This window comes from Abramis brama (assembly GCF_963993115.1).
Source record: "Abramis brama genome assembly, chromosome: 3".
Taxonomy (NCBI): domain Eukaryota; kingdom Metazoa; phylum Chordata; class Actinopteri; order Cypriniformes; family Leuciscidae; genus Abramis; species Abramis brama.
The window spans coordinates 59,021,048-59,044,295 of record NC_139965.1 but is presented as its reverse complement, the minus strand read 5'-3'; the positions used below and the strand labels follow the sequence as shown (position 1 = coordinate 59,044,295).

At 38.8% G+C, this 23,248-nt stretch overlaps 1 protein-coding gene across 1 annotated transcript in view; it reads left to right on the top strand.

Moving 5' to 3' along the window:
* The window catches only part of trip4 (thyroid hormone receptor interactor 4), a 90,504-nt gene that overhangs the window by 14,314 nt on the left and 52,942 nt on the right, over positions 1-23,248 (top strand). Inside the window, exons 9-11 of the mRNA XM_084107599.1 lie at positions 204-388; positions 4,265-4,389; positions 5,338-5,429. Coding sequence (XP_083963725.1) covers positions 204-388; positions 4,265-4,389; positions 5,338-5,429 — 402 coding nt within the window. The remainder of the gene's footprint in view (positions 1-203; positions 389-4,264; positions 4,390-5,337; positions 5,430-23,248) is intronic.

The following is a 23,248-nucleotide window of genomic DNA, read 5'->3' as shown; positions in this document are numbered from 1 at the left end:
TGGAAGAGCCAGGACATTTATTAATTTAACTCAGACTGTATTCGTCTGAAAGAAGAATGTCATTTACACCTAGGATCGCTTGAGGGTGAGTAAATCATGGGCTAATTTAAATTTTTGGGTGAACTAACCCCTTTAATGCCAGTTGTATATGAGTTGCATCTGTGTACATGTCTATTTATTCACGTGTGTTTGTGTTGTGTCAGTGGGTTGACGTGGCCTGTAGCGACTCCTCGCGCAAGTCTTCATCAAAGGCTGTGAGCAATACACAGAAAAGTGAGCGCAGCCGGCTCAGACTGCAGGACAAAGAGCTTCAGGAGATGTCAGATGGAGGCTGGTGCCTCAGCATGCATCAGCCATGGGCTTCACTGCTGATTAAGGGCATAAAAAGGTACAGTTCACTTGAAGACGCCATTAAATCATAAATTACATTACTCCCTGCTCAGGGGGGTGCATACAATGGTCTAAAATGAGAATATTCTTGCCCCTAAATTATAAATACCACCTGCGTCTGTCTAGCAATAGCGAGAAGTAAATAGTTTTGACATGTTATGTAAACTTAGGATGCACCAATATTAAAACTAATATCAGTATTTGGTAACACTTTATTTTGTCCTTGTTACATATGTTACATGTACTTACCATATTAATAACAGTAAATTATGGATAATTACATGCAACTAACCCTCAACCAAATCCTAATCCTACCCTAACCCTATAGTAAGTACATGTAGTTAATTAATATTACTCGGTACTTAAATATATAATTACACTGTAACAATGACACCTTAAAATAAAGTGTAACCCAATATTTCAATAATAATTTTCACATTATGGCTGTACTATTTTGTGTACACTAATTTTATGTATATCAAAAAAAGTTGTACGACCGACTCGAAAAAATTAAAGATAAAGTATTTAGTTTCTGCAAAACTAGTGTCACCTAGCGGAGTTACAAAAATAAAGCATATTGTCAAACAACCCTGCAAACGGCACTTTTGTGCCTTGCACCTTTTCCAACTCAAGCATCACAAACACAGCTCTTATGGGTACTTGTGAAGGCATGTATTAACAGGTAAAAGAAGGCTACTGTCAGTAAAAGGTCCAAACATATTAGGAATACTATATTAGCGGTCTAAAATGAATGTGAGCGTCTCGCATATAACAAACTTATCCAATGTTTCTGCTTAGGGCATGCTGCGTCACAACTGTTTGAGTCTGTCTATACTGGACATGTCAAAGTAAACATTATAAACTGGTAATTTGTCTTTCTGAACGGGTGCATGGTGATTCTGTATGGTATCGAAGTGTCCATGCAAATTGCATTGCAAAGCCTTGTTTACTTTGACATGTTCATCGTACTGTAGCCTCACCCAAAGCTCTTCTCCTGCTACATTAGCCACGCCCCAAACCCTCCTCCTGCTACAGTAGCCACACCCCAAACCCTCCTCCTGCTACATTAGCCACGCCCCAAACCCTCCTCCTGCTACATTAGCTACGCCCCAAATCCTCTTCCTGCTACATTAGCCACGCCCAAACCCTCCTCCTGCTACATTAGCCACGCCCAAACCCTCCTCCTGCTACATTAGCCATGCCCCAAACCCTCCTCCTTCTACATTAGCCACGCCCCAAACCCTCCTCCTGCTACATTAGCTACGCCCCAAATCCTCCTCCTGCTACATTAGCCATGCCCAAAACCCTCCTCCTGCTACATTAGCCATGCCCCAAACCCTCCTCCTGCTACATTAGCTACGCCCCAAACCGTCCTCCTGTTACATTAGCCACGCCCCAAACCCTCCTCCTGCTACATTAGCTACGCCCCAAACCCTCCTCCTGCTACATTAGCCATGCCCCAAACCCTCCTCCTTCTACATTAGCCACGCCCCAAACCCTCCTCCTGCTACATTAGCTACGCCCCAAATCCTCCTCCTGCTACATTAGCCATGCCCAAAACCCTCCTCCTGCTACATTAGCCATGCCCCAAACCCTCCTCCTGCTACATTAGCTACGCCCCAAACCGTCCTCCTGTTACATTAGCCACGCCCAAACCCTCCTCCTGCTACATTAGCCACGCCCAAACCCTCCTCCTGCTACATTAGCCATGCCCCAAACCCTCCTCCTTTTACATTAGCCACGCCCCAAACCCTCCTCCTTTTACATTAGCCACGCCCCAAACCCTCCTCCTGCTACATTAGCTACGCCCCAAATCCTCCTCCTGCTACATTAGCCACGCCCCAAACCCTCCTCCTGCTACGTTAGCCATGCCCCAAACCCTCCTCCTGCTACATTAGCTACGCCCCAAATCCTCCTCCTGCTACATTAGCCATGCCCAAAACCCTCCTCCTGCTACATTAGCCATGCCCCAAACCCTCCTCCTGCTACATTAGCTACGCCCCAAACCGTCCTCCTGTTACATTAGCCACGCCCAAACCCTCCTCCTGCTACATTAGCCACGCCCAAACCCTCCTCCTGCTACATTAGCCATGCCCCAAACCCTCCTCCTTCTACATTAGCCACACCCCAAACCCTCCTCCTGCTACATTAGCTACGCCCCAAATCCTCCTCCTGCTACATTAGCCACGCCCCAAACCCTCCTCCTGCTACGTTAGCCATGCCCCAAACCCTCATCCTGCTACATTAGCTACGCCCCAAACCGTCCTCCTGCTACATTAGCCACGCCCAAAACCCTCCTCCTGCTACAGTAGCCACGCCCCAAACCCTCCTCCTGCTACATTAGCTACGCCCCAAACCGTCCTCCTGCTACATTAGCCACGCCCAAAACCCTCATCCTGCTACATTAGCTACGCCCCAAACCGTCCTCCTGCTACATTAGCCACGCCCCAAACCCTCCTCCTTTTACATTAGCCACGCCCCAAACCCTCCTCCTTTTACATTAGCCACGCCCCAAACCCTCCTCCTGCTACATTAGCTACGCCCCAAATCCTCCTCCTGCTACATTAGCCACGCCCCAAACCCTCCTCCTGCTACGTTAGCCATGCCCCAAACCCTCCTCCTGCTACATTAGCTACGCCCCAAATCCTCCTCCTGCTACATTAGCCATGCCCAAAACCCTCCTCCTGCTACATTAGCCATGCCCCAAACCCTCCTCCTGCTACATTAGCTACGCCCCAAACCGTCCTCCTGTTACATTAGCCACGCCCAAACCCTCCTCCTGCTACATTAGCCACGCCCAAACCCTCCTCCTGCTACATTAGCCATGCCCCAAACCCTCCTCCTTCTACATTAGCCACACCCCAAACCCTCCTCCTGCTACATTAGCTACGCCCCAAATCCTCCTCCTGCTACATTAGCCACGCCCCAAACCCTCCTCCTGCTACGTTAGCCATGCCCCAAACCCTCATCCTGCTACATTAGCTACGCCCCAAACCGTCCTCCTGCTACATTAGCCACGCCCAAAACCCTCCTCCTGCTACAGTAGCCACGCCCCAAACCGTCCTCCTGCTACATTAGCTACGCCCCAAACCGTCCTCCTGCTACATTAGCCACGCCCAAAACCCTCATCCTGCTACATTAGCTACGCCCCAAACCGTCCTCCTGCTACATTAGCCACGCCCAAAACCCTCCTCCTGCTACAGTAGCTACGCCCCAAACCCTCATCCTGCTACATTAGCTACGCCCCAAACCGTCCTCCTGCTACATTAGCCACGCCCAAAACCCTCCTCCTGCTACATTAGCTACGCCCCAAACCGTCCTCCTGCTACATTAGCCACGCCCCAAATCCTCCGGGGTTGACGGATCTGTGTGGACCTCTCTCAATGTTTTTATGGTGCCTGGAAGACTCAATCTTCCATTTAGTCAATCTTCCATTTAGTCAATCTTCCATTTACTCAATCTTCCATTTACTCAATCTTCCATTTACTCAAAATCTTTACACTTTTGAGAGAGATGAACCCATGAATGGCATATTACCTGGGTATGAACAGGTTAAGAGAATGTATTTAACATAAAAAAAAATCGTACATATTTTACCTTTTATATATCACTTATATGGGCCGATAACTGGATGTGGCACCAAATATTGTGCATTTCTAATGTGAAATAAAGGATTTAGACTGAAGAAAAACTTAAGCACTTTGAGATGCCCCATTCCCTTTTCCTGTTCATTTATATACATAACATGGGGAAGAAAATTCCTTGTGTCAAACCACTTAATGTGATCCATCTTTTCATCACTGATATGTAGAGCTTTTGTGTGTAGCTCATCTGAACATTTCTAATTTTCTCTCCATTTGTTGTGTTTGTGTAGGGTTGAAGGCAGAACATGGTACACGTCCCATAGAGGGCGCCTGTGGATCGCTGCTGCTGCTAACCGAGCGACTCCTCAAGAGATCGCAGGGGTGGAGGCCATGTACCGACAGATTTACACAGATGGTGTGTTTGCAGATTTATGACAGTAATACTAAACCTAAATATGCTTTCAGGCATGCCTGTAGAATGTAGTGTCTTTGTAATTTCACCGGTAATGCTTTACAATAAGGTTCATTAGTTAATGTATTGAGTAACATGAACTAACAATGAGCAATACATAATCTTTGTTAATGTTAGTTAATAAAAATCCAGCTGTTCACTGTTTGTTCATGTTAGTTCATGGTGCATTAACTAATGTTAACTAATTTTAATAATGTACAACCCCATTTCCAGAAAAGTTGGGACATTTTGTGAAATGCAATAAAATCAAGAATCTTTGATTTTTGTTAATTCTCTTGAACCTTTATTTAACTGTCAAGTGTACAAAGAAAATATTTCCAGTGTTTTCACTGACCAACTTAATTTTATTTTGTAAATGTTAACAACTTTTGATTTTGATGGCTGCAACACACTCCAAAAAAAGTTGGAACAGATGCATGACGTTTACCACTGTGTCACAACACCTTTCCTTTTATTCACACTTTTTAATCATTTGGGAATTGAGGATACTAATTGTTGCAGTTTTGCACTTTTATTTTGCCTCACTCCCAACTTTTTTGGAGTGTGTTGCAGCCAACAATACCAAAATTTGTTTATATTTACAAAATACAATTATGTTGGTCAGTGAAAACATTGGAAAAACTTTTCTTGGTACTTTTGTCAGTTAAAAAAAAGGTTTGAGAGAATTAACAAATCACAGATTGTGAATTTTATTGCATTTTGACAAAATGTCCCAACTTTTCTGGAAATGGGGTTGTATTAGTAAATGTTGGAATTAATATTAACTAAGATTAATAAATGCTGTAGAATTATTTTTAGTTCATGTTAACTAAGGTATTTAACTAATTTTAACTAATGAACCTTATTGTAAAGTGTTACCATTTCACCTAAGTTAGTTATTTTGCTGTCCAGAGCCCCAGTTCCCTACGGAGTATCCCACAGGCTGTCTGTTGGGCTGCGTGAACGTCACAGATTGTCTCTCTCAGGAGCAGTTCAGGGAACAGGTCAGTGGCTTTTGGTGTTCTTGCTGATATTCATCCATACAAAACATTCTGTTTACATTAAAGGGTTAGTTCACCCAAAAATGAACATTCTGTCATTATCACTCTCCCTCATGTCGTTCCAAACCCGTAAGAGTTTCGTTCATCTTCAGAACACAAATGAAGATGTTTTTGATTAAATCAGAGAGCTTTCTGTCCCTCTTTTGACACCTTTATCAATTTTTGTCCCATTGAAAATAATAATTCCTAATATTTGTCATTATCTTTCAATTATTAATATATTTTTGTTTAATAATATTTTTTTATTTTTTTATTTTGAGATAATTTTATGGTACTAATTCATATTTATCCAATAATTATGATCAATTTTTTCCCCATTGTTCTAAAAAAATAAATAATAATTTTTCATTTAATGCAGTATTTCAGGTTTAAATAGAGACTAGGCCTTTAAAATCCAGTTTTTTAAAGGCAGATTAGCACAATCTGGTGAGAGTAAAGAAAGAAAGCCTAATATTATGGTGTAACCACTAGATGCCTGTAGAGCTCTCTTTAGAGAGGCTTGTGAATTCCCTAGTTGTTTTTGGACATATTTGCTTTTTTTTTTAAATTTAAGGTTGTGGATTTTAATATATATTTAGACATTCTCAAAGACTGCTTTTTGTCAAGGTTGCCTTTTTTATTGTTTTGTTTTAAGGCATTCTACCCTCTTTATACACTTTTCATAGACAACATTTTTCATGCACTTACCCATTTAGCAAATGCTTACAGAGAAATACTGGGCATCATACACTTAAGGACTCTAAAAAGATCACACACTTTCACCTTCCGAACACGACAAATTTCCGAATCGGTGCAAAGGTAATAGTGTTTTCCATCCCTTACCCCACAGCAACATTGCCTACTTTTGGGCCAAGACTTTATGTTGGGTATCCATAGAGAAATTGAAACCCTGAGAAATATTCACTGGAGTAAAAATCATATAACAAAATATCACATAACCAACCAAAACATTTCACAAAAAGAGGTTATAAAGCAATAGATGTACTGTTAAAATGGGGAAAATGCTGAAATGAAATGTTCGTGGATCATGTTCACAGTTAATGTGTTGAACTGCACGTGTGGTTACATGGGTAAGTGAACTTCATGCATTCACTAGTAGGTTTAAAAAGAAAAACTATACAATTTAATTGCTCATAAAAAGTGAAGTATTTCTAAGAATCTGAGAAAAGGTCTTGCATCAGTTGACTGCAGTTGGCACTTGGTTTGATATGCATGTTGTATCAGTGACATTCAGAAATGATTGTGACTTTAATGTCCAAATATAATTTAGGACCACTGTATATGTGCATCAGATGGAGGTCTTGATGCATCATCAAGTTACAAACAGTTTGCGTCTGTGGATTCTGTTCCATTTCACTGCGCTCTGTCTAGCTCATTTTGAATTTAATAACATCTCCTGTGTGTGTACAACCCCTTAGGAAGCAACATGATTTAAAAACCATTAAAAACAGTTTAAATTGGATGAGTTGCACTCAAAGCTGTTGAGTAGCCGATATACCCACACCTGCGACCGCACTTCAGTTTTATTCGGGTACTTTTTTGGGTCACCGCATGAAATCCAATATAAAATTTGGGTGCCTGAAAAAAAAAACCCGGGCTAAAATCAGTTGAGAACACTGATCTATAGAACGACTGGATAGCTCATGCCGTCACAAACAGTGAAGCCACCGCGCCGCCATATTGGTATTCCCTAGTGAGCTCATGCGTTCTATTGAATCAATAGGAAATTTTATGATTTGACTGAGAAAACACACGCCTAACGAGACACCGTTTTTAAATCTAAAGTCTCCCTGTACATTCTTACAACGCAAACATCTGAAGTATTTAAATGGGTATTTGTTTAAAGTCGGAAATTTTTCCTGCTTATTTAAAAATTAAAATTTCTTTGCAAAAGGAATAAAAAGAGCTATCTTCACAGGTAAGAAAAACAGTTTGATACTATTAATTAAATAGTGAATGCTAAAGACCTATATTTTAGAGTCTTGAGTTTCTCCCAGGAACAAACACGTCACAGTATTCCTCATTTAAATAATTCATACGCAGAATAAAGGGGCGGGGCCTGGTTGAGTTAGTAGTGCGTTAAACTGGCGGTTATGGTAAGAGGTGTGACATTTCCCAAACACTCTCGAAGCGCTCGACCAATCACAACACACAACACAGACAGGAACTAAACAGAGCGTTACTGACAGACTGGGAAGAGAGGAGCTGCAACAATGGAGAATATGGGGAAAAATAAAGTGTTTTATGAACATTCAAGCATGAAAACCTATTCTAGTAGAGCCTAAAAACAACATCAAGACATTGTAAAAGGGCTTAATCGGTCCTCTTAAATGTATCAAAGGCACTGTTTACACCTTGTATTAAGATGTATTTTGGTCGATCGGATCACAAGTAGACGAGGAAGACACATTCCTGTTTACACCTGGTGTTTTAACATGAATGTGTTTTCCATTACCTCTGGAAGTGGTCGAAAGTGGACAAGCTCAAAACATTTTAGACCCCGTTTACACCTGTATTTAGCGTCGTACACTTGGGATCCGATCAACAAAAACGCAGTGTATGTGTAGTGCATGTATGTGAACACAAATAAACCGGAGAAGATGTGACTGACTGCGTCACAGTGATGACATTCTGTTCAAAATAACGAACATTACAGATTAATTATTTTGCACTCCTGACATAAATTAAGAAATGAATGTCACTGCAACCTAGTTTTATTATAAACAGTGGTCAAATATCGAAGCTTTATCTTTCAAAAGAAGACCACATGAGCGTTTACACTATGAAAGCAATCCGGTCGAATGTGTTTTCCACAACCTCTGGAAGTGGTCGAAAGTGGATGAGCTCAGAATGTTTCAGATCCCGTTTACACCTGTATTTAGCGTCATCCACGTGATCCGATCAACCAAAACACGTCTTAATACCAGGTGTAAACAGAACCTCACTCTTCGATCTCTCTCTCTCTCTCTCTCTCTCTCTCTCTCTCTCTCTCTCTCTCTCTCTCCCTCCCTCCCTCCCTCCCACAAAAATCAGTGCTCACCCACAGTGCACTTGATCTGAGCAGTGTTCTGGCGTACAAACACATTCCCTAAAGCTCTTCCTGTTCTCACTTCCTGCCTCACTTCCTGCCTCTCTTCCTGCCTCACTTCCTGCCTCTCTTTCTGTTCTCACTTCCTGCCTCACTTTCTGCCTCTCTTCCTGCCTCTCTTCCTGTTCTCTCTTCCTGCCTCTCTTCATGTTCTCACTTCCTGTTCTCTCTTCCTGCCTCTCTTCCTGTTCTCTCTTCCTGCCTCTCTTCATGTTCTCACTTCCTGTTCTCTCTTCCTGCCTCTCTTCCTGTTCTCTCTTCCTGCCTCTCTTCATGTTCTCACTTCCTGTTCTCTCTTCCTGTTCTCTCTTCCTGCCTCTCTTCCTGCCTCACTTCCTGCCTCTCTTTCTGTTCTCACTTCCTGCCTCACTTTCTGCCTCTCTTCCTGCCTCTCTTCCTGTTCTCTCTTCCTGCCTCTCTTCATGTTCTCACTTCCTGTTCTGTCTTCCTGCCTCTCTTCATGTTCTCACTTTCTGCCACTCTTCCTGCCTCTCTTCCTGCCTCTCTTTATGTTCTCACTTTCTGCCTCTCTTCCTGCCTCACTTCCTGCCTCACTTCCTGCCTCACTTCCTGCCTCTCTTTCTGTTCTCACTTCCTGCCTCACTTTCTGTTCTCACTTCCTGCCTCACTTCCTGCCTCTCTTTCTGTTCTCACTTCCTGCCTCACTTCCTGCCTCTCTTTCTGTTCTCTCTTCCTGCCTCACTTCCTGCCTCTCTTTCTGTTCTCACTTCCTGCCTCACTTTCTGCCTCTCTTCCTGCCTCACTTCCTGCCTCTCTTCCTGCCTCACTTCTTGCCTCTCTTCCTGCCTCACTTCCTGCCTCTCTTCCTGCCTCACTTCCTGCCTCTCTTTCTGTTCTCACTTCCTGCCTCACTTTCTGCCTCTCTTCCTACTTCCTGCCTCACTTCCTGCCTCTCTTCCTGCCTCACTTCCTGTTCTCCCTGCATGGCAGACTCCCTGTAATAGAGGTGTAATTGATAGATGAGTGCTGTGCTCTCCTCTGCTGTGCTTCATTTCACCATGTCAGGGTCATATTTCACCACAAAATCAGAAGGTAAAACAAGAAATAAAATCTTGTACCGTGAGAAAATTAAACCCATTTTTAGGGCCATAAAGATTTTTGTATTGTGTGACATTCTTTAATGACTATTAAAGGAGTAGTTCACTTTAAAATGAAAATTACCCCATAATTTACTCACCCTCAACCCATTATAAAGCTTGGAAGAGCCAGGACATTTATTAATATAACTCTGATTGTGTTCGTCTGAAAGAAGAAAGTCATATACACCTAGGATGGCTTGAGGGTGAGTAAATCATGGGCTAATTTTCATTTTTAAAGTGAACTACTACTTTAAGGACATTTCCCTTCATAACTGGATGCTTACAGGGACGTGAACAATGTGTTGTCAAAGTTATTTTTGACTGCTCAGAAAAAACATGCAAGACGTTTTACAGATTTATGTTTTTTTCCTGAAAGAAAATTTGGTGTTAGTTTGAATACAGTGAAAATTTGTAATCACTTGAATCAAATTTTCTCTGCTAATGGACAAGGAGACAGTGCATACAACTTTAAAATGCTCTATACCTTTCACAGAAACCAACATTAAATACATACACCAAAAAATAAAAAGCAGTTGGAATGGGATCATTGATTAAACAAAAAACAAAAACAAAAAAAACGTTAAAAAAAATATATATATATTTTCACATGATGCCGGATTGGACACTCAAAACTCGCACATAAACCATTGATGCTTTTGAAAAGGTTTTTAACCAAGTAAATCCAAATTTAGTCTTAAGGCCTCTGAATCTTAAACCTCTTATTTAGTTTTTTTTTAAAGTTTTTTAATAACTAAAGCTGGCTCTCACCATGAATATAGCCATAAAAACTAGCATGGAGTTAAGATGTAACTTTCTTTCTGGTGTAGACATTTTACCCTTTGTCACAGGAAGTTTAGATAGGACATATCGAATGACGAAGTGCCTTTTAGCTCACTTCACAGCCTAGAAAAACGAAGGGGTCAAAGTTCGACTAGTCGGCATATGGTCGATTTTGACCCTATGAATCACCCGTAGTTCAAGCCAGGGTTGCCAGGTGTGCAGTTTTTCCTACACCAAACATTATTTGTATTCCATCGAATAATCGCAAAGAGCTTTGAAACAATGTCTCATCTTTCAAATTCTGTCATATTATTGTGAAATTCAAACAATAAATGGTGTTTTGACGCTCTTAAATGTGACATGACGGATCGCTGTAGTGCCTCAGCTCAAGAGTCTTTTCTTCCACTTTAATACAAGTTATAGCATTAAAAAACATGCATTAACATCAAAAGTCATGTTGAAAGATACAGTCATGTAATCGCTCCATCAGTGTTTCAACAGCAGAAAGACTTCAATAAAACAGCTTGTGAACAATGACACTTAACGTTGGGTTTATCTCAGGAAAGTTATTCAGTGTTCACAGTTCATTAGTTAGCTATAAAAACACTAAAGATGAGCTTATTTACTGTTAATTATATATGTATGTTTGAATACAATTATCAAGAAGACAAGTGCTAATGAAAACTACCTTATGTGCAACTGAGTTGTATACAAACATTTCAGCTTTTATTTGAGTGTAATTATTATATCTGAAAATAAATAGCAGTTGAATAATATGATAGTTTGGGCTTTGTTGTTAATTTTAACCTCTAATATTATAGTAATGTTACAAATGAGATGGTTTCCCTGTATAGTTTACAGCATTATTATTGGCATCAGTGTATATAGTATTGGTGCATCTCTAATATAATATATTTAATGTTATATTATTTAATTATAATATAATATATATATATATATATATATGTGTATGTATGTATGTATGTATATATGTGTGTGTATGTTTGTGTGTGTATGTTTGTTTGTGTGTATGTATATGTGTGTGTGTATGTATGTATGTGTGTATATGTGTGTGTGTATGTATGTATGTGTGTATGTATGCGTGTATGTTTGTGTGTATGCATGTATGTGCATATATAATATATATTAGCTAAGTTATTAGAGGGAGATAATAATTCTTTCTTATTCTAGTGAGCATTTGAGTGGGTGATAATTGTGCATGTCAAGATTAGTCATGCATATGTTTTTTTTTTTCCTTAACGTAAAGATTTAAAATGTAGATTTGTGTAGATCAAATTTTATTTTAGTAATTTTTAGGACTGTGCTTGCATACCGAGTGCCTCAAAGCTAACAGACATGGACTAAAAGCCACAAAACAATTTTGATGTAATAGCCTTTAATTGTTTTTGCAGTGTTATATCCTCAGCTCAGCCTGCAGGGGGCGCAGTGCATCATCAGCTCCTCAAACTCCACATTACTGCCATTTTGACTGAAGCAAAGCCTCAGAATCCTTTCATACTGATTCATGTCATGCATGCAATTACTTTCATATTGCACTCTTCCACTATTCATAGTTGTATGTTTGAAGCGAGCATCTATTCTCCTAGTTTCTATGATGTCAAGCAGAGGATTTAAAAGGATTATGTCCAGGTGCAATATCGCAACCCGGCTCTGTCCTTGATTAATTATAAATCAATGAAGTCTGTTGCAGCTCAGAGGGCTCTAATCTTTTCTCTTTCATCCAGTGTAAATGTTGGTGCGCCTCAAACACACTGTCTGCTTTAACCTGAGCGAGTCTGTCTACCTGAGTGCTTTTCATAAACCTAACACCTCTTGACAAACCATGCACAGAATGAATTTGCTCAGAGAGGAGAAGGCTTCTGTCTGATGCCTCTGGTCTGACTGCAGATGCTTCGGATTAATATTCTGCGTTTAAAATCATCGATACGAGCAGAATTCTGCCGACCAAACGTTCAAAATGGTTGTAATAGGGGTGTAACAATATATTGCATCAATATGTATTGTGGATAGTTCACCCAAAATTAACATTTCTGTGTGAGAAAAAAATTCACGTTTACAGAGTTTTAGTGTCAATACTACATTAAACTACTATATATAATGTTGAATATAATATAGAATAATGCAATGGGGGAATATTTGTGGGTGCTGATAATGCCAAATGTCTGATGTTACAGTATAAAGTGGCCTACAGTACATTATTTTAAATATATCTAGTCAGTGAAAGAGTTCAAGCATGTTCGTCTAAAATAATTCTGTATTTTCAGCTTCAGAATCATGAATATTGTTATTCTGGTGTCTCTATTGTCCTGTGCTTTGGGTTTCCAGCACCAAGTCCAATAATATTCATTAACCAGGGTTCCCGCGGGGACTTAAAAAGTCTTAAAATGTCTTAAATTCTGAACTTTAAATTTAAGGCCTTAAAACGTCTTAAAAACAGCCATATTTTCATCCGCGGTCTTAAATTTCATTTAGTCAGGTCTTAAAAAAGATTTTACCCTCGTTCATTTCCAGAAACGCTGGCCGCATTAAGTTATTACAAAGTAGCAAAAAAGTATCGAAGTCGCTCGCCAAGAGGCAGTTCACATATCGCGTCTTTTTCGCGCTCAAGTTCATTCAAATGTAGGCGCGCGGTAAGCGCACTTATAATTGAAGCGACGCGCTCGTTTTTTTTCCAGGCGCAGCAACATGAAAAAAGACATGAAGGATGCGGGTGCACCCAAACACTACGGGTGTTTTTCTCTTCTCCGTAAATAAATCTTGTAGCAGAGCTACAGCAAGCGTTTTTCGGCGGTGGAAATCCATTAGCCACTAAAACTTTTTTGTCATTGTGGAGTTGCATAGCAACGACAGACGCCACGGGAAAATCGGACCGAATTTTACTATTAATAATAAAAGATAAGCTAAAGTGTATTGTAAATGTCACTAAATCATTTTTTATAAAAAGAATGAGTCAAAAAATATAAATTAAAGTCTGAAATATGTGAGGTTTATCTTTTTATAAAAACCTTTTTTGTCAACTTTATTTGAACTTGTACATGTTAGTATATAACATGTTGCAAGACACTTTTAAAATCTGGCTATCATTTTTAATCGTATTATTTTAATGTTTATGTTAGTGCGTATTGATGCAAATTTTATTTGTTATTTGCTGTTTTTCGACATAAAACTTGGTGAATTGATTTCATTGTGTAGTATTAGTACTTTTTGAACAGGATTCTGTGATAAGTGATAATTTTTGGCACTATAATAATTAAATGAAATGTTCATGCCATTTCATCTCTAGTTATGATCAACTATGATCAACTAAAATCAACTAATTATGTGTTTTTTACAGTAGGCCTATAATATGCAAAGTACAATTTTCTATAAAATTTTTTATCTGATTCTGTTCTTTTCTCTGACGCGTTGTTGGGTCTGGAAGGTTACTAATGTGATTGCTTTATCTGTAAATTAAGTTAATGCTTTTTCAATTACTGAATTCATTGAAATAAAATGAATTCTTTGATTTGAATATTTTTTGGCAATGTGTCGTGTAGGTCTTAAATTTCAATCTTTATGGTCTTAAAATGTCTTAAAAAGGTCTTAAATTTGACTAACTGAAACCTGCAGGAACCCTGATTAACACACCAATGTAATACCAGATTTAGCATTTTAATCTACAGTAATTTTTTGTTAACCTTTTACCATATGTCTTGGAGTATCGCAATAATATCGTATCATGAGTTTAAAATCGTGATATGTATCGCATCGTGACATGAGGGCATCGTTACACCCCTAGTTTATAATAATGTTACATCTTATGTTGTTAAATTAAATGTCCTTTGCATTATTTTAGTGTCGTGTGTGTATTGTTAGCATGACACTGCATGCACCTTCTATACATTAGTATTTACTTCAGCTTGTGGAAAAGCTACTTGTGATGAATTATGATTCATCATGTGGCTTCTCTCTTTACCCCCTGTGTTATTATGATGGCTGTCAGTATATGTTAAAGTTTCAAAACAGATTTTAGTACCAGTGTGGCTTTGCTAATTCAGCAGAAATGGGTTTAAAATGTAATTTTTGTTGTTGTTGTAAATTACAGTGTTGAAACGGTCAAATTTACAGGTTGATCTGTAAATATGTTTACATTTTACTGTATTTTTACAGAATTATTCTGGCAAACACAGCTGCCAGATTCTTTTATTTTTAAAAAACAAATGACAGGATTTATTTAATAGTGGATATTTCCAATTAATCTGGTATGTTTTAGTTTAGAAGGATCTTTTGGTGAGTTAATAAAGCAAAGTGGTTTAATTTACTGCGGTTGAATTATCAGAAACAGTCCACAATCTTGCATTGTTATTTTTTCCCATAATTTATTAGCAGTGGTATGTTTTAATTAAAATCATAATCAGTGCACATTTGTGGTCTCAACTTGGTTATGGGTTTCAATTTTAATTGTGCTTTATTGGCATGAAAAACACATTTGTATCGCCAAAGCAATGTGTGTGCAATGTAAAGTACAATAACATTAGTGCAAATACATAATGTTTACAAAGACAAAGTTATGCAAAATTAAAGGGGTGGTTTATTATGATTTCACTTTTCTAACTTTAGTTAGTGTGTAATGTTGCTGTTTGAGCTTAAACAACATCTGCAAAGTTACAACGCTCAAAGTTCAAAGCAAAGGGAGATATTTGCTTTTAAAGAAATCGCTTTTTAAGGACTACAACAAACTGCTGGTCGGGACTACACGACATTCCTCCTGGGTTAGTGACATCACCAACCCTAAAATTTACATAAACCCCGCCCCCAGAACATGATTTATAGATTATCAAGACAGAATATGCTAATCAGTGAATTCACCAACTAACCATTCAGAAACGTTGAGTCTCTCCATCATTGTCTGACTCCGGTTTGAAAATAAAAGGCTAAAAGTTTTTGAAATTTTCAGTGCATGTGTGTGTGAGGTAAAAGGACACAAGGTGTTGAAGCTCCGCCCCCTGTGCCGGGAGCAGCAGCTCATTTGCATTTAAAGGAACAGACACAAAAACGGTGCATTTTTGCTCACCCTCAAAAAGTGACAATTTTAACATGTTATATAAAAATATCTGTGGGGTATTTTGAGCCAAAACTTCACATACACACTCTGGGAATACACACTCTACACACTCCTATTCAATCTTGTGAATAGGGCATTATACCCCCCCTTTAAACAAAGAGAAACAAAGAGAATTTAAAATATTAACAAAATTAAATAACAGAATAAAGAAGTAATACTATATGTTATGCAGTTTAGCTACACATGAGGGAAACATTAAGTCAGGGCGGATCATTCACTGTCTCTTTAATATTGTGGCAGACAGACACATATTGTGTCCTTGTGTTCTTCTAACAGGAAGGACATTTTTCCATTGTTTGATAGTGTTTCAAATGTGTGGTGTATGCACTTTATTTTTTGATAGAGCACTGTGCAAATATCTTGGTATTTTGTGCATTGTGTTAGAAAGTGCTTCTCTGTCTCGATGTGGTTTAGATTGCAGTGTGGACAGAAACCTCTCTTCCTGTGTTTGCCATGTTTTCCTGTGTTTGCCCGGCTCTATTGTGAGCTTGTGTCCGCCGAGTCTGAATCTGGTCAATGTGTCTCTCAGTTTTTTTTTTTTTGTCAGTCTCTGTGTACAGATGGGGTGAACGTGATTTCACCAAGTACCACATGTTCCTGGATCATCATCTTTGTTGATCCTGGAACAGCTTTCCAATCAACCAATCAGATTTGAGGGACAAGTTTACAGTTTATGTCAAGTTTAGGCTTAGAATCGGGGTGAGGTGCTTCAACATCAGTGTTATTCACCTATCATTTCCCTCTGATTTTAGTTAAGGGTTAGGTTTAGGGGTTGGGATAGAGGGTAAGGACTATATTTTGGGACAGGAATGTTATTCCAGGATCAACAAAATATGAACATGCCTTACTTGGCAAAATCAGGGTGACCGTACAGATGGTGACTGGATTTCATCAAGTCTAACATGTCCCTGGATCGACACCTTTGTTGATCCTGGAACAACATTTTAATCAACTAATCAGATTTGAGGGATTTGTATGTTTACAGCTTAATACCAGGAGTTTGTGCTTCTTCATCAGTGTTTTCCGCCTATAATATCCCTCTGGTTTTAGGGATAACTCATGGGTAGTGTTAGGTTTAAGGGTTGGGATATGGTTAGAACAATTTTCAGACACAATATGTTGATCCAGGATCATGTGCGTCTTGGCAAAGTTATGGTGACCGTGTACAGATAGTCTGCCATGGTGTATTCTCTCTTTATGGCCAAATAGCATTGCATTTTACTCTGATGTTGTGTTTGAGTTTCCCAGTGAGTGATGTAATTGTTAAATTTGGTTTAATTTAATAAGTTTGGCAATATTGTTCTGGTTCAGAGCATCAGTGCAATGGGACTCCCCCTGTAGTGAAAATCAAGGTTTTAATATTGTTTATATGTCTATGTGGGTTTTTTAATATGCTTTAAGACAAACCATGTGCAAATTCATCAGTCGACACCATTACTGAGTATTTTCTCCTAAAACTGCAGGGAACCAAAGACAGTCTCAAAAACACGCTTTGAAATCGCTGGTGTTTCTGACGTCACAAACTACCTTGTATCCAATCAGATCAACGTGTGATCCTCAACGAGTGGATCTCTGAGCTGATGTGAGTGAGTGGAGGCGGGGCTCATTTGCATATTCATAGAACCGCGTATACTAAATGAGGCAAGGGTGTCGAGTTACATTCAAGCTATTTTAAGTCATGGATTTTTTTTTTTTTCAAGGAAATAACGCTTAAATATGTCATTTTGGTGATAAAAGATGAGTTTTAAGGGATAAAATGATTGACTACAGGGGGACTTCAACAACCATTTTAGCTATTAATTAGCTATTAACAAGATTAACACTACCTACCCCTATAGCCAAGTGTACAGGCGGACCAAACTAAATAGTGGACCAGACTGTATGCTAATAGTCCAGCTACTCAAGGCTAGCGAGTTTGTTGGATAAATTCATTCATTCAACATTCGATAGTGCTGCATGGTTACAGTTTCATTGTTTGTAGGTCTTATGGATTGTATGACAGCATTAATCTCCAAGCACAAACTGGAGAGCCCCTCTTTTGTCTTGCGGTTTTATTTGAAGACGAAATTGACAGTGCAAACATCTGTGACTGCCACCGCCAGCGTTTCCCACACCCTCTTAGTCTCATTAGCTTTAATGAGATATTGACACAGACACTGGTGTCTAAATTATGCACACTCGTTTTCCGCTGATGTATAAATAGCACTGATGAAATGTAATTGCTCTCCTTTAGATCACTCAGAGGGTGATTATGGAGAGAGACTTCTCCCCAGTCGTTGGACAGTTCTTACCGAGTCGCTTCCCGACTGCTTTTCCAGGCCTCGGGCTTATAACTGTGGCAATAACAGCGCTAGAGGAATCTGCCTTTCCTGTGTTCGTCTTATTTGCTCACTGGCTGTTTTCTCTGGCTTTTCAGCGCTGATCATAAAAGCCTGTGTTTGAGGTACAGGCAGTGTGAGCGGCTTTTCATCCTCTGTTTGAGTGCTCACAGCTCGGAGGCCAACCATAAATCCAGTCTGGGAAACAGGAGGGGGTGGATTGGGGGTTGAGCGAGCGAGAGAGAGAAAGAGAGAGAGAGACTGGGCGTAAATAAAGCTGGCCATAAAAGCCTGAACGAGAAGTGTGTATCCCTCCATGCTGTCCTCCTCCACCCCCCTCTGAAAGAGAATTAGCACAGGCTATATGGCTTCTCCTGTTGGAGTTTGTTCCCCCTCCTACTCAAAGAAAAAAGGCTCGCCTGGCTTTTGGAGGGAGGGAGGGAGGGAAAAGAGAGAAGGGCATTGGTTTTCACAGACACACACACCATGGCCCATCTGTTTGGAGGCATTATAACAGTCTTGCAGTATTAGTGCATTGAGATATTGATCAACGACCCCCCACTCTCAGAATTACTGGGAAGGCACGGTCATCTGTCATATCGCCCCTCCTGCGTTATTTTGGAGATTAAGACATAAATTATGTCGCAGATTTCATTTAGACACCTTTCTAGGCATTTAATGTAACAGTTCAAATGTCATGCGTCTACAGACAGGTTTCAAAATGTAAAACGTTTTGCCGAAAATTTACTGGCCGTAATACACACTCAGAGAAAATAGGTACAAAAGCTGTCACTGGCACGGTACCCTTTCAAAAGGTTCTAATATGTGCCATTTAGGGACTAATATATACACTTTTGGTACCAATATGCACTCTTTTGGTACTAATATACACTCTTTTGGTACTAATATACACACTTTAGGTACCAATATGCACTCTTTTGGTACCTTTTGAGGTACTAATATACATTCTTTTGGTACTAATATACACACTTTTGGTACCAATATGCACTCTTTTGGTACCAATATGTACCTTTGAGGTATTAATATGCACTCTTTTGGTTCGAATATGTACCTTTTGATGTACTTATTTGGTAGTACCAATATTTACCTTTGAGGTACTAATATGCACTCTTTTGGTACCAATATGTACCTTTTAAAAGGGTACCACCCCAGTGACAGCTTTTGTACCTTTTTTCTGAGAGTGTATACAATTGGAAATTTACCAGCCATAGAGATTTCTTTCCAGCCAAAGCAAAGCATTTTGCATGTTTCATAATGTTGTTCCTGGGGCAAATGAATTGTCTAGCTGTTTTTTTTCCAAGCATATTTGTGGTGTAGAGCGCAAACCTCCGTGCCATTTGTAATCATACATTAGCCAGTCTCAGCAAAACAACACTGGTTGAGACATGCCATTTTTGTTTGTTAGATTTTCGTTTTGTTTGCTTAATGCCAAGAATATCCCACCACAGTTTTGAGCTTTCATTTAGTACATATTTTGTATCTCTTAAAATGGTTTGCTATTCTATTGCGATTCAACCCTTGGTGCAGTTGTCATGTATAGGTATAAAAACAGCCTTTTCAAGCACACAGTATCATTATTTCTGTCTTACAATAATTAAAATCACAGAAGTACTGCAATTAAACGTTTATAGTTGGGACATAATCACTGATTAAAAAGTAGTAAATCACCTTTTGTTAAGTAGCTATGCTTCAAATCACAATTGCATCAATTACATTGTTACACCAGTAAGTGGCGACAAGTGACTGTTAAAATGTATTTGTCATTTAATCATTCATTTAAAAAAACGCTGATTCATCCAGTAATGAAACAAGTGTTTATGAGTGAGTCATTGAATCATTCATTCAACCCAATAAAAAAAATTATTTAATTTAATAATTTAAATTTAATATTTTTCAAATAAATTGCAGCAATTAACATTTTGTCAGAACCTCTAATAAATCACGTTATTTTGTTTAGTTGTCAACTCTATTTTAAACAAAAAAAATTGTGATTCTCAATTTATCCAGAATCGTGCAGCTCTATTTGGTAGCCATTTCATTCCTATATCTCATATTTTGATTGTATTGATCTAAACATTGAACAGAGCCCTTAATATCTCTGTCAGTCCAGTGCTGTTTTGTAGGCTGCCCTGTCAGGGTGATTTCAGACGCCTCCATTTGACTGTCAACATGGCACTTTTTTAGTCAGCCCGATATGAACAGGGAAAAAAAGAACCAATTTCCCCTCCACAGTAGCCGAGTGCTGTATTGATCTGTATTGACTGAGCATGGCCAGGCTGTCCTGCCATAGAGAAACGGTGCTATTGTTGTAGTACTCCATCATTTGCAGTCTCTGTGTGTATGTAAGGGCTTGGTTATTCATTGATTTAATAGGTTGAATATCAGCTGTATATGCTGCATATATATATATGTGTGTGTGTGTGTGTGTGTGTGTGTATATATATGTATATGCGTGTGTTTGACAATGATGCATAATATGATTACACCATAAATTAATGTTACAAAGGTTTTTTGGAAACATTTATTTGTAATTATCCATTTTTCTTATTGTCACTGTAGCATTTTAAATAGCATAATATATGTAACAAGGCACTGAAATTTTGCCATATTTTGTAGAGTTTAATAATAATGCAAAGGTATAAACATTTCGTATACTTAACATTTTACTATATGTGATTTATTGTGTAATGATTATTTAGATACAGTTTTACAAAAGAAAACAACAAAAGGATTATTAATTATGCATTCTCCATATTGTTTATATGACACTTAAAAGCAAAAATAATCAAATTGGTTGTAAAAAAAAAAAAAAAGAAGGAAAAGAATTGACCAATCTTTAGTGTTTTAAATCTAAGAGGTTTGAAAACCAGAATTAAAAAAAAAAAAAAAAATCACTGTAGATATTTTCCCACTACATAGAGTAAGTAACTATTAATTCTGTTCTGTGGGCTGTCCTACCTAACAAGAAGCCAGTTGTCATTTTGATAAAGGCGTCACCAGTTTTTCTTTTTCTTTTGATGCACTAGCTGTGATTTGAGCTAAAGAAGCAAAATTCAGTCGTCAGATTTTATCACGATGCAATAAAACTGAGTGCACTGCATTACGAGCAAAATTCAAAATGAGAGGTTAATCGTGTTAACTGCAGAAAATCATGAATTGTTTTAAGATCCCAATCAGAAAATTGGGATTATTTTAATCTATTAGCCCTGGTTGTTATTTAGAAAAGGCGCTTTGTCCTAACTGAGTTGCAGAACAAAACCGCTAAGCTGCCTGCTATGAGAAGACAGTGGCGTGTTGGCAGGGGGCAGAAGCCCTCGTTAGTGCAGGTTAGGAGGCCAGCTGAGGCCTGTGTTTCCTTGTGTGGTAATGTGATATTTATATGCTGAAAAGCCCTCTTCCGGTGGGAGAGACTCTGAATCTGAGCCAAACCGAGACAGCCCTTTTTCGCTTTCACGCTATCTTATTCTCTCTCTTCCTATCCTCCCCCCACAGACATTGTTTTTCCCTGTCAGTGTAGTGTGTAAGGATGTGGTTGTTAGGAATTCAATTTCTCCAGTAGCTGCCTTCATTATCTGCTGTGTGGAAAGATGCTTTTAAGCCCCCTCCCTCTCTGTGCCGGGCGTTTTGCCGTTCGGGTCTGGACACACTAAACGACAAGCTCGGACAGACTCATGACATACAGAACTTGGTTACACTTTATTTTAAGGTGTCACTGTTACAGTGTAATTGCATATGTAAGTTTTGAGTAATATTAAGCAACTACATGTACTTACTATAGGGTTAGGGTAGGATTAGGATTTGTTTGAGGGTTAGTTGCATGTAATTATGCATAATTTACTGTTATTATTTTGGCAAGTACATGTAACATATGTAACAAGGACACTGTAAAATAAAGTGTTACCCAGAATTGTTGAATTATAGAGAATTGAGATGAAAACTAATGATCCTCGTTCTGATTTCTCTTAACAATTCTAGTACCTTCATGGAAGAAATAATTAATAATTAATTATATTATAAATGATTTATGTCTTCAAATCATCAAGTACGTACTGCGATTAAAGGTTAATTATATAAAAAATATATACATATTAGAATAATTATATAAAAAAAAATCGTTATCTTTAAAATTACCTTCATGGAAGAAATAATTAATAATTAATTATATTATAAATTATTTATGTCTTACAATAATTCAAATCATCACAGAAGTACTGCGATTTAAGTTTATAGTTTGAATATAATCACTGATGTTTACAGTAGCAATTGACCTATGGCTAAGCCACGCCCCCTCCACTCACTCGGACAAACAGTCAACATTCGGTAACAGGCGCTATAGCGGTAGCTGTCACAGTAGGAGACATTTCACAGGAGGCAATTGATGATTTTTGGAGACAGAAAGATTATATATCATCTCGAAGTCACCAAAAGGGCCTTAACTATACATTGGAGGGTTATATTAATAATTTCATTGTTGAGAAGGTCGATGAAAAGCTTCAGCTCCAGACAAAGATTTACAGGTCACAGTGTAACTTACACGTTATAGTTTGGTGCTATTTCGCTTCAAACGCTCGCTTTATACGCGCGTCCTATTCGCTTTGGACGCGTGAATGGATTCAAAATGTTCAAGCGTCGAATTTGACGCTCTATTTGCGTTTGGTGTGAACGCAGCATAATGAACAGGCTGCGATGTCAAGATTGCAATGCTGGATGAGTGTGTGTATCAGAGAGAGAGAGAGAGGCGCGGGCGCGATCGAACAGTGGAAACATAAAAACATACTCCATTTTGTTCATACAGGACATCATTACAACTGCAAAGTGTTTAGCCTACTTATATTTGTGTAAAACACAACATTGTGTCTGGCTACGCAGCTACAACGCAGCTAGAAGCTAGGCTAACGTTATGTTAGAGATGTTAAAGATAACGTTCAAATACGTTGTTGACTTACCTTAGAACAGATGTAGACATCCTTGTTTAATTGCGTTTAGTTGGTGTTGTGGTCTACCGCATAACTTAATCCAGAGCAGACACTTATCTCGGTTGAAATGTGGCTTGGGAAAGGGTAAAAAATACACACCGTCGCCCAGCCTCTCAGGATACCTAGTGTCGGAGTTGAATGTACCCCATGCACACCGTTTGACCATTTTAAACTTAAAATGACAAGAAAAAACATATAAAAACGAATGAAAACTGACTAACTGCAATGCATTTCAATGGACGTGGAAGCAGAGAATGTCCGAGTGTATGGGTTAGCTATGCGCACTGTGATTGGCTCGTCGCGTTTGGGGGCGTGGCTTAGCCATAGGTCAATTAGGGATGCCACAATTCTCAA